General features: G+C 35.4%; 1 protein-coding gene across 1 annotated transcript; it reads right to left on the minus strand.

The window, feature by feature from the left end:
* Window positions 1–1380: 1380 nt before the first annotated feature.
* Window positions 1381–5298, minus strand: LOC140814452 (26S proteasome non-ATPase regulatory subunit 13 homolog B-like). The gene is made up of 6 exons (XM_073173451.1): window positions 4992–5298; window positions 3609–4055; window positions 3017–3097; window positions 2288–2484; window positions 2088–2187; window positions 1381–1807 (listed from the first exon to the last, which is right to left on the minus strand). Exons 1-6 carry the CDS (start codon window positions 5139–5141, stop codon window positions 1622–1624), a joined length of 1161 nt encoding a protein of 386 aa, XP_073029552.1. The 5' UTR covers window positions 5142–5298; the 3' UTR covers window positions 1381–1621.
* Window positions 5299–12262: the final 6964 nt, after the last annotated feature.

Genomic DNA, 12262 nt, shown 5'->3' on the forward strand with positions numbered 1-12262 from the left:
TATTAAGAGAGCGTGTATTCTCTTTGGAAACATAGTGAGTAAGTTGTACACCATAAAATATTATATTGAAAATTTTTTAATCTTGCCCGTGATTTTTTTACCCTAACATTTTAGGAGTTTTTCACATAAATCTCGGTGTCCAGTTTATTCTTTATTTTTATATTTATTATCTCAAATTACCTTACGTGGGACCAACAACATTAAACTTATATGACAAAATTGCTGAAAAATCACACAAGGCATCCCAAACAGGATTGACGTAAAATCAATTCACGAAATCAGAGTGCAAGAAAAACATAAGAAAGCACAATGGCAAATTAAAAAGAACTAAATCACCATTAATGTTGTAAAAACCCCAAAGAAAGGGCAGAACCCTTAAAAAAGAAGCGACATAACAGACAATTAAATGACCAAGTCGGGCATACAAGATCAATCAATGGAAATGGTACATCTTTCTCATTTTTCGTATCAGGCGCAATTTCAAGTTTCGACATGCTTCGTAGCCAAATGATAGACAGATTCTTGTGCTAAAGCAAGTGAGTTCAAGTCTTCTTCGAGACAAAATAATTGAGCACCCATAAAAAAATTTTACACATGAAAAGGGAAACACGCACGCTTCCACAGAATAACATTACTAAAATAAAGACCATTTGATCTTTATTAAGCTATGATTCTACTAAATACATGAATTACCATAATCCAAGCGAAAACAAACTTTTCAGAAGCATTAAGCATTCGAAAAATTAATAACAACATTTTACAAATATTTTCAGAAAAATGGAAGGAACGTATGAAATAGAGTACATGGAAATGTACTTGTGTAATCACACGAGAGCAGAAAACCAAACCAATGAGCAATTATTGTAAGGTCCAAAATACAATGAATGTAAATATAGGGAAAATAGAAAATGATTAATTAAATGAATGTAGTTGCATGAATTAATTATGATATGCATGATTACATGTTTAAAAATAAGGTTTATAGTTGGAATGCATAAAATTGTGTTTTAAATGTTATTCGATATACGATCGAGGATGAGAGACCGAAAGTTGAAAAAATGAAAAAAATTTTATTGAATGATTATTTTTAATTATTTAAAATATGGTATATGTTATATGGTATTTTCGAAAAAGAAGTGTTTTTATACGTTGAGTCGTATTTTTAAATGATATTCGATTTTCGACGAAAATACAAACTTTTCGAGAACTCGGTTAATAATTTCAGGTTTAAATATGTACTTAGAACATTTCTTTTTGAGCTTTATTGATAAAATCCATAGAGAAATAGGGCGCCAATCAACAGCAAAATCGCATTGAATGAAATGATTTAAAAAGTTTTGGGATATAAAAATAGAGCAGGATACAAAATAAACGGATACGAATGTTCAAGCATCTACTTCATGATTGAATCGATTGGATTTTCAATTGTACACAGTGCAAAATGGAGGAAAGATGCATACAATGGATCTCGAATAGAATAATTCAAAATCAATGCATTTGTGTATTCAAAAGCTCAAAGCCGTGCAAGTGTGTTCAAGAAATGGATACAAGGCTGGCACAGAATCCTCCCTGTCTTCCGATAAAAGATCGAAGAAATAACGAGGCTAAAGAGCCAACATCATCATGCAGCGACTAAATCAGGTGTCTCGGCCTCAACAGATACCAAAGTTGTTTGTACTTTATCCACCCAATTGTCCAGTCGTTCACGTAAGGATTTGATTTGAGGAATCCCTAAAACTCTAGGTTGTACCCAAGAAACATATACAGTTCCCTCAACTTGGTCAATCATTCCCTCGATTAGATGCACCTGCAACGTTATTCAACAAACCAATCAACCTCCACAAGAACCAAGATTTACCACAACTCAGAAGTAAGGTCTTACATATTCGAGTAATACTACATGAAAATTGAACCCTATAGATGCTGCTTACCAAAAAAAGCCAAAAACAAATGTATGATCCAGTCAAGTACGTAATAAGGTTACCATTGCTGGGATCTTGAACGTGTCAAGGAAACTAGTACTTTCATGCATGTGTTATTAATATGGACATTTTGCAGACTATACAACATTCTAAACATGAACTTACGGAAAGGCTCTTCATAAGAAGAGACTCAACATCTTCCACAGTAAGTTTTGTTAGGTCTGCAATGATACTTAACGGAATGGTTCTCTCTTCGGAAGGACGGCTGCAATTAAAAACATGTTTTGTGAGTTCAATGGAAATTACACAACATAACAAAAAGAACTCATGAAACCTATCAACGTCAAGAGTTTTTGCAGTTTCACCTGAAGATAATCTCCATCAAGCAGAGAATGTTGATCTTCTCCAGAAGCATTTTCTCATTCTGAACCAGTGCTGGTTGGCTACTTAGAGCCGCTCTATGGACGTGACATAGTTCTTGATAACGAACTAAATCACCAGAGTTGAAGGATTCAATCATATAGTATAACCACTCAACTTTAGTCCCTAATAGACTTTTTATCTGAAGAAATTTCCAGGATATGAAGTATCAGATATAATCGAGAGGCATGAATATCAAACAAATACCCGAAGGAAACAACATTCTCTGTGTATTTTCAATAATCAGAAAACTGCAAATGACGTATCAATTACTTTTATGATAATCCCCACGCCAACTCAAGTTTTTATCTAAGAAAGTTTCATTATCTTATACACATTTAAGTTTCATCACAAGACTGGATCAACTCACTTTCAAGCAAACAAAATGGTGCCCATGTATCTTTATCAGCACACATCTGATAAACGTAAAAGCATAAGCAAATTTTGTTTTTCTATTAACAAGAAAAATAAAAGGAAGATCTCCAAGTAATATCCGGTGCTTCAACCCACCAGCATATTATTCATAGCTTTTACTTTTTTCTATAAATGCACACACATCCTAAATCTGAATATATCGTATTTTCAGTCTTCATGCTATGTGATTGGTATAAATTGCAGAACATATATTTTGAAATTTTAAAAAAAGTATAATGAGTTTCAGACCGATAACTTACAAGCGGGTGTGCAAGAAGTTCCCCGAAGTTGTAAATGTTTTCCCCCAATAATGCTGATAAGGATAAGTCAAAGGCCAAATCCTATGGAACAATAAAAGAGATCAGTAAAATTAAGCTTAAATGAAAACTTGAGGACAAATTATGCACGAATAAAGCTTAAATACTTAAATCATAAATAATAGCTCATAAATAATAGCATTGTCCTGATTTTCCAATAGGAATTACAATTACTTCCACGTTTCTAATATCAAAAACCTAGTCTATGCTTCTTATTCGAACCAAAACTTTGAAGACGCTGAAGAATGCTATGCGGGTAAAATAAGACTTTGTACACTCGAAGAAAATGTTGAGTCATGGCCTATAATAATTTTTTTAATCTATGCTTCCTACTCGAGCGAAAACTTTAAAGACGCAGAAGAATGCTATAGGTTAAAATTAGATTTTGTATACTCCAAGAAAATGTCAGTCATGGTTTGTAATACTTTTTTCATCAGTTAACTTCATGTTTCAGGTGTACATGAAAAATGATTCTTGTAGCCACCTTATTGAAACACAACATTATAGTAAGTAGAATCTTTTCAAGAAAACCTACCAGCTTAAATGATTCAGAGAAAGACTCTATTGACGTGTAAGCCAGATAAAGGAGAGCACTTTTATAGAACTCCGCAAATTCTTGACGAAATTTGTGGAATTGTGATGAAATCCAATGGTAGCTTGCATACACAGATGGATCAATGTCAGTCATGCCATCAAGTGTACTCTTTCCCTCCTCCAAAAGCCTCTTACAATCTTTTTGATCACCATTCTCAAGCTTAAGTGTAGCAATCTGCATCTTGATATAAAGTATTGGCTCGTCTATGCGCATTTCTTTGGTGGTGCGAAGCTTCTCAATCACCCCTTCTAGATAATTAATTGCTGCCATTTTCTCTGGATATTGTCGAGAAACTATCACAGCAAAATGGGCAAGCTTGAGGAGATTAATCTTTGTCTCAAAATCGGTTATAAAATTATGGTAAAGCTGTATCAGAGCATCCCCAGCCTGAGTGAGTCAAGAAAGAGACAAGAAAATTAGGTAAGATTAAATTAAACAGATAGAAGAGCCACGACACGGACTGTTGAATTCGTCAGAGCATAATGAATTGTTAGCTTATCTTCCGTAAAAGGATGAACACAGATGAGTAATAACTATAGTAGAGAAAGTTTCAGCAGAGAAAAAAACAAATCCTAGGTTCTTCCGACTTCACTATGCAAGCCAAATCTGCCCGTCACACCTCTCTACAAAATTTTGCAGGATCCTCCATCAGCGGATGCTAAGTAAAAAGTAATATCTGCACACAATGGTTAGTATTTGGTTTACATTTGAAGAAGGGCCATTTCATGGTGGCATTAATACTTGTCTAACAGCAGATTCTATCACTAAAGGACAGCGACTAACAGTCCAATCTAATTACTTTGCATGGAATATGCAGGAAAATCCGCAGTGAACCTGTTTGGGTGGTCCAGTATCCTGTTTCTCTGTTATCAAGAAATAATGTACAAAGATGAGTTGCACAACATCCTCACATGAAACAATGTAACATAAAACTTTGATGACCTATCCACCATATATCTTGAGAAAGGAGATAAAATAAGGTGGGGAAAATATAGGCCTCGTGCTGCAGGCATTAGAAGACAGTAACTATAGAAAGCAATTGGATGCATTTACCAGTATAAATGTCTAAAACTCAAACATGATGGCCTGTCAGGAAGTCACCTTACATTAAAGCAATATTATCCACGCTCAAAAATAAATTTCCAGATCATGAAAATATATTGAAAACATAACCCACACAAAACAAATGCCCAAACCCTCAATCAAGACTTGCTCAAAATCACACGAACGGAACCCTAAATCCTAAATATTCAAAGATGAACCAAATCACACAATAGGTGACAAAATCAATACATCCATTAAGATGAATTTCGGTTACATCACCTGAAATACAGTAAGGGCGACAAACTGTTCGAGCTTTAGAGTGAGCTGGTGCCAGAGCTTCCGCTGGTACAGATCTGAAAGAGCGGTGTACCATTCGGAAAGCTCAGGGTGCGATGTGCGCTGCGCATCCAAATACTGCAAAGCCGCCATTAAATTTATTCTCCCCTATATTGGATCGACACCGAATTACAGGAAAAATGTATGAAATTATTGAGAGAAGAAGAGAAGAGATTCTGGAAATGGAGATTTCAATGGGAGTGCTTTTGTTTGTTATACTTAAATCTTGATTTTGTAAACCCCCTTTGTTTATTTCCCACTCTCTTTTCTTTTTGCCGAAGAAAGGAATAAATTATTATTATTATTATTATTATTAATAAATATTTTTTAAATTACTTAATTGTAATTAAGTATTGCTTATTGACGAGATGATGATGGATAAATATTAAATATAATGTTCTACTGATAGTAAAATAATAGGTTAGATAATTAACTTGCTCACTCCTTGAAGGCAAAAACTTGTGTGAGACGGTCTCACGGGTATTATTTGTGAGACGGATATCTTATTTGGGTCACCCATGAAAAAGTATCACTTTTTATGTAAAGAGTATTACATTTTAATGTGAATATGAGTAGGGTTGACCCGTCTCGCAGATTATAATCCGTGAGACGGTCTCACATGAGACTCACTCTAACTTGAAATAGAATTCAAGTTGATAGACTAGATGAGCCATTGACCAATTGTTATAATTTCGATTTTCTCTCTCAACATTTTCATAAACAAGTCTGACATTAATTTTGATCAATACGGTTTACATAACTAACGTAATTTACAAATTATTATATTAGCATGAGAGTATATCTGATGGACACTGAAAACTAACGATTGCGGTTTTTTTTTTTTAAAAAAAAAAAGAAAGGAAAGAAAGAAAGAAAGAAATAAGGTTAGATGAATAAGCGAGATTCCAAAATCTGTGCATGATAATAACTTGTAAACTTCAAATTTTAAAAGTTAAACGAGTTTAGTACAAGTTTAAATGTAAAAAAGTGTTTAAATTTTTATTATTATAATTTCAGTGATATTATGTCAATTAATTAAGAAAATAATACATATACACAAAACATAATTACTATGGACTCCAGTTCGAACAAGATCCTCTGCACAGCACACCGTGCTATGCTATCAAACGACATAGTATTGTGTGTGTGTGTGTTTTTTTTTTTCAATTGGGCTTGCAAAAAATGAACCCAAATTTCCCCTTTTTCTATCCGTTTTTCTTCAATTTCACTCCATTTTCTTTTAGGTAAAAACTTGTATGAGACGGTCTCACGGGTCGTATTTGTGAGACGAATCTCTTATTTGGGTCACCTATGAAAAAGTATTACATTTTATGCTGAGAATATTATTTTTTTATTGTGAATATGGATAAAGTTGACCCGTCTCATGAATTATGACCGTGAGACAATCTCACATGAGACTCACTCTTTCTTTCGTCCTTTCCATAAACAGACGTCAACTTTATTTTCTTTTGTCCCCTCCACAAACAATCGTGCGCCACACAATCTATAAGTTTAATATATTAAATTTTAAACATTTAATGATTTGAAGATTTTGGTTTATTTAGTTTAGTACTTATAGGCACTGTTTGGTTTATGTGTTGGTATAATTAAGGATTTTTAGTAAAATTGATAAGTAAAGTCAAAGTTCTGGATTTCTATTGTAGATTGGATAAGATATACCATGTTTGGTATTCTTCTAAGTTGGATAATAGAATGGTACTTACAATTGTGAATACCCAAAAAGCCCTTTCCTCGTAAATAAAACTTATTACACACGATGCTTTTGTTCACCTTCCTGAATCCTTTTTCTCTTCGCAGTGGACTGTACATACGGCTTCATCTTCACGCAAGACGCTTCTCTGTAAGAACCCAAGCATCTCCTCGGCTGAAAACGGTGCGTGAACACAATTACTTTGAACAGATTTTTCTGCTATTTTATTTTCTTCAAATGCGACCCAAAATTTCAGTTTACGTTGAGTGTTGTAATGCCCTAGATTTTATATCATGTTAAGCAAAGATTATTGAAGTTAAATTGATATAATTATAGACGGGCTATTACGAGACCAGATTGGCCAAACATTTAGAGTATACAATTTTTGGGGCAGAGTTGTTGGCCCCCGAGCGGTAAAGATCGACCGCTCGAGCGCCAGTGTTCACTAAGATCACGTCACGGCCAGAAGAGTTGGCGCCCGGGCGGTAGATTATTACCGCCCGAGCGCCAAAGGTGTATTCCGGAAAAGCGTGGACAGAACCTACCGCGCTCGAGCGGTAGATTTGCACCGCTCGAGCGCCGACTGCAATTGGTGGAAAAATGCCACGTTTCTCATACATGCAAACTTGATATATATATATATATATATATATATATATATATATATATATATATATATATATATATTACGAGGAATCTGTCCGTTAGATTTTAAATCCGACTTCGGTACAGAGCTCCTATCGACGTAGGCTACGATTGGACGTAAGTTTTACTACGTTTTGACATGTTTTGAAATTATGATGTTGTTAAAATTGAATACACGTCATATATGTTGTTCTTGACATGTTAGATAGCGTAGAATCGAAGTCAGATTAAGAAACGGACTGAATATGGAATTGTTATGATTTCAGAATGAAATTGACTAGAATTGATATCAGATTGGTACAGTGGTTGATTATAAATTATTGGAATTAATATAGACTGATATAGTAGTATCGGTATCGCCAGATTGTACTGTTATTCTGTCAGAATTTGATAAAACAGAGATATTGTGATTTGATTAGAATAGTGATACAGAATATGGGTATTGTCATTGCCAGATTGAACAGTGACAGACGTTGAATCAAGACTTTGATTGTATCAGATCGACAGCAAGAAAGGTATAAATAAGTGTTGATTCAGGATTGCACAACTCGAGTTAGGTTTGACTTGAGTTTCCCTAAATCACATACTTTACTTTATTGCATTGATATTTGCAGATTATCAGATTGATATGTTAATGTATTGACTTAGAACAGAGTCAAAGTCCGAGTCTAGGGCAGATCAGCCTAGCTAGGGCAGAACCGCCGAGTCTTTCTCAGAACCGATAAGACTCTAGACTTACGGTGTATCGAAAAGCTTTAGATGTAGATCGACGTCTATCTCAGACACTCGATACAGCATATCAAAGTCTAAATTAGATTGGGATCCCTAGATTTGAGATAAGATAAGATTAGATCACGAGTCATTAATTCATGTAATCAGATTATATACATGTTTTGATATTCGGTTATGCTTTTATATATGTTTTATATGATTGCATGTAATACATTGTTTATACTGGGATATTTATATCTCACCGGAGTTATCCGGCTGTTGTCTTGTTTGTATGTGTGCATGGCAACAGGTGGGACAGGTACAGGGTCACAGAGGTGAAGACAGATCGAGATTAGAGTGGTGATACCGGACTTGGACTAGAGCTAGGGTTTAAACACTTGATAGTAGTTGTTGAACCTGAGTATGTATGTTTGTATATTTTATCAGATTTATACTTTTATACTGATATGTATAGGAGTTTGATTCCATTACCTTCCGTATTTTAAAAAAAAAATTTAGACCCTGATTATTATAATTGATTTAGTCCTAATGATGATTAAGAACATGATTAGCGTCCGAGTCCCCACAAGTGTCACTTTCTCTGATTATATGTTGCTGTCGTAATGTTTCATAAATTCATTACGCTCCGATCAATCGCCAACATACGGTAGCTCATATCTGTAATTTGATACCGTATGTACCCTTTAGATTATCTTGTTCTAAAACCTAACTCTTGTTCTTTTAAATAGGTATATTTCTGAAGAAACTACTTACTTGCTGTATATAAGAAGTTATGTTTAATTACGTACATGTTTTCATTCTGTATTGTGCGTGAATGTGTTCAACTCTGTAGTTGGCATGGAGACAAAGCCTACTCCTGAATGTCAGTGTGGCAATGGGTTGATGATCTTACGGAAAGCTGGTGATCAATCCACTCGTCCGGGTGAATTTTACTACATATGTCCGGCAGGTCTTAACCCTCGAAATAAATTCATTTGGTATGACCAGTATCAAGGAAGTAACGTGATACACAAAAATAGCAAGTCAGTGGAATATACTACTGGATCTTGCAGTGGTACGAAGCAAACATGTATCAACGACAAAGGTCCCTCGACGGAGGAACATTCATTTACTCAAGATTGTTACCCGAGAAAGAAAGAATCAATCGCCCCCACAAAAGAATTTGATGTACAGGCTACTGACGGCAAAGAAGTAACAGGAGACAATGACAAAATGTTCCGAAAGCCCATGCCTATTTCATCAGAAGATATTTGTTGTTGTTTCGGGTACACGTGTTGTTTCGTAAGTGTGTTCCTCTTTTTCTTACTGTTGTGTGTTATTTTCTCAAAGTAAGATAATTAAAAGTATTTGTAAGATCTCTGCTACTTCTATATGTATGTTGTATCATTCATTTTCAAGTGGAATGATGCAATGTTAGCTATGGCAAGAAAGATGTTGGTTTTCACATTCTGTATTTTTCGAACAATGCAAGCAAATCAATGTCCCTCCAATGACCTTGTAACAATATTTGTGCTACTTGTTTACTCCATCGAATTAGCGTACAATGTTTCAATATATCATTACCATCACTGGCTTTCGATTGGTTTGTTAATTAACATATACTCTGAAATATTTGGTGCAGCCGTGTGTTCATGTGGTGGGTCATTACTTAACTTCTCCACACCAAAACAATTCACACATATATGTAAGAAAATTGAATGCTTCTCCATTTGACGCTGCAATGTATTAAATATTTCTCTTGTTCCAATAGAGATGGGACATTACAATTAAGTCAAGTTGTCACACCCGCAATGAGGAACAGATTAGATGGAGTTGCAATATTGGTAGTAGGTGTACTGTCATAAATGCATGAATTAATTCTATTTAACTCCTTCTTCCCTTTTTACTCGGACTTGTAAGCAATTTGTAAACACAACAAAGGTAGTTGAAGGAAAACATGTCTCGAGATTTGGATGTGTCATCTGAGGAGTCGGTGAATAGCACTTACAAAGCTGTATTCCCAACTGTTATTGAACTTTCCTCAAGTGATGATGAGGCTGAAATAGAGATCATACTAATTTCATTGGACGATGAGAATGATCTCAAAAGCCATGAAGATGTCATCTTCAGCTTCCCATCAGCTACGCCTCCTACAACAGGTAAGGATGATGAAATTGTTCAGCCTACTGCTGTCAATGGACTACTCTCTGCCAACATGAATGGAGATTCAACATCAATAAAACACAAGGGTATGCAGCCTAAGATGGTTAATGATCTTGAGGGGCAGAAAGTGATTGCAGATGCAGATCATGATGGTATGAAGGTTCACGTTGTACCGGCAGTAGGTGGAAGAGAGTCGGTAGAAATCAAATGCGACGAAGCCCCGAAAAGTGCCATCAACTGCAATGGCTAAATGGTGGATCTGTGGCTGCCATGTGTTCTTAGTTTTGGAACCTTTTTGTCGTTGTTTTTCACCATTATGTCTTGGGTGCAACGGTGCGTAATGCTGGTGTGTATATAGGTAGCACTGATTTTGTCTTTGTTTCAACAATTGTACATACTCACCCAAGTTAATGTTAGTGGTTCCAAAACATTAGTATGAAGTGCTTTTTCTTTTCATTGTCAACCTTCGAAAACGGAACTAGACTACTAGTGCAACTTCAGTATATTTCCAAAAAGAAAAAAGATACACATTCATACATTGTCACATAAGTTTGAATTACAAAATATGGCAAAACTATCTGAAAGAGATTATCACAGCAACTAACTACAACATTGAAGAAACAAAATAGATATTGTGGTAGTTAGTTGAACAATTTGACGAGCAAAATACAAAAAAATTTCATCCCATTTCAAAAACATTGTGAAGCCGAATGTATGAAATGTGAGTTAAACTATATTCTTCTTAATTCAATCTTCCTTAAGTAGCCTTCGAACCAACTTCAGCCTTGCATGTTCAGGAGCTTGAAACAACAAATTTTGTTGCTTTGGATTTTCTGCTAGCAATGCAGCAGCAACAACAACTTCATCTGCACTTAGTTCAGGTATTGATTCGAGCACAACAAACACATCCTTTGTTGCATTTACTGTATCATACTCGACGCCAATTCGCTTCACAAATTCGTTCATCGTAGATCTTGACATCTCAGTGAAATTGTTAATGGCAGCAATGGATAAGTCTTCACCTTCTGAATGCTTCTTCCGTTTCTTAGTGTTCTTCGATTTACAACCAACTTTGTTCACAGATGGAGCATTTGACACCGACATGGATTCACCTGCTTCCTCACTCTCCTGGAAAAGAATACTCGGTCCAATTTTGTCTTCTGGAACAATATCATTATCATCTGTCATGTTTAGTACTCCTTGAAGGGCCTCAGCAAAGCTCTCTGCATGTTGTCCCGTTGCACGGTCATTTCCAAAAATTTCGCACCAATCGGTAAAATATGGCCAAGTTTTGTATCGCCACGTGCGAACACTGCTATCAGTCTGTTGTATATTGCAGATTCAAAAGTGTAAAAAAGTACAATTTAAATGACAATTAGCATTGAGTTGCACACTGTACGTATTCATGATGTAAATAAGCAATGCAAGAACAAAAAAATTCAAGAGAGCATTACCTTCACAAATGATCCCACGTTTCGTCATTTGCTTCAATCCTCTTCTCTGTTTCATTCCAGCCAATTCCACTCCTGCTAAGCATTGTCAACAAAGAAGCATGAGTCCTTTTCCATACATGTATCATTGAGTTAATATGTGGGTTCCCTCGTAAATCAGTGTTTGGAAAAGCCTGGCCAATAGATTTCTCTAAGACAGTCAAGTATCCACAGCGAAACCCATTTTCACTCTTCCATCCACCATTCACTAATTCTTTAAGTGCCTGAAGGAGGAATTCATCCTCCTTCTGTGTCCACACTCGGAGAATTCTCTCAGATTTCTTAGCGATGCTAGTTGCAGTAGCAATAGGTGAGCTAGTATCCATGAGGACTACAACAACTTATAATAATCCCTGTACAATGCAAAATTATTTACGTACACAATTGTAGTCGAAAAATGGAACAACCATACATAAATTTATTAAAATTCACAACCAACAGCGAGTCTTACATATCAGAAAGATGAACACAGAAAACGTCACTCACATTAAAGA

This window comes from Primulina eburnea, chromosome 15 (genome assembly GCF_022965805.1).
Source record: "Primulina eburnea isolate SZY01 chromosome 15, ASM2296580v1, whole genome shotgun sequence".
In the NCBI taxonomy this organism is placed as follows: domain Eukaryota; kingdom Viridiplantae; phylum Streptophyta; class Magnoliopsida; order Lamiales; family Gesneriaceae; genus Primulina; species Primulina eburnea.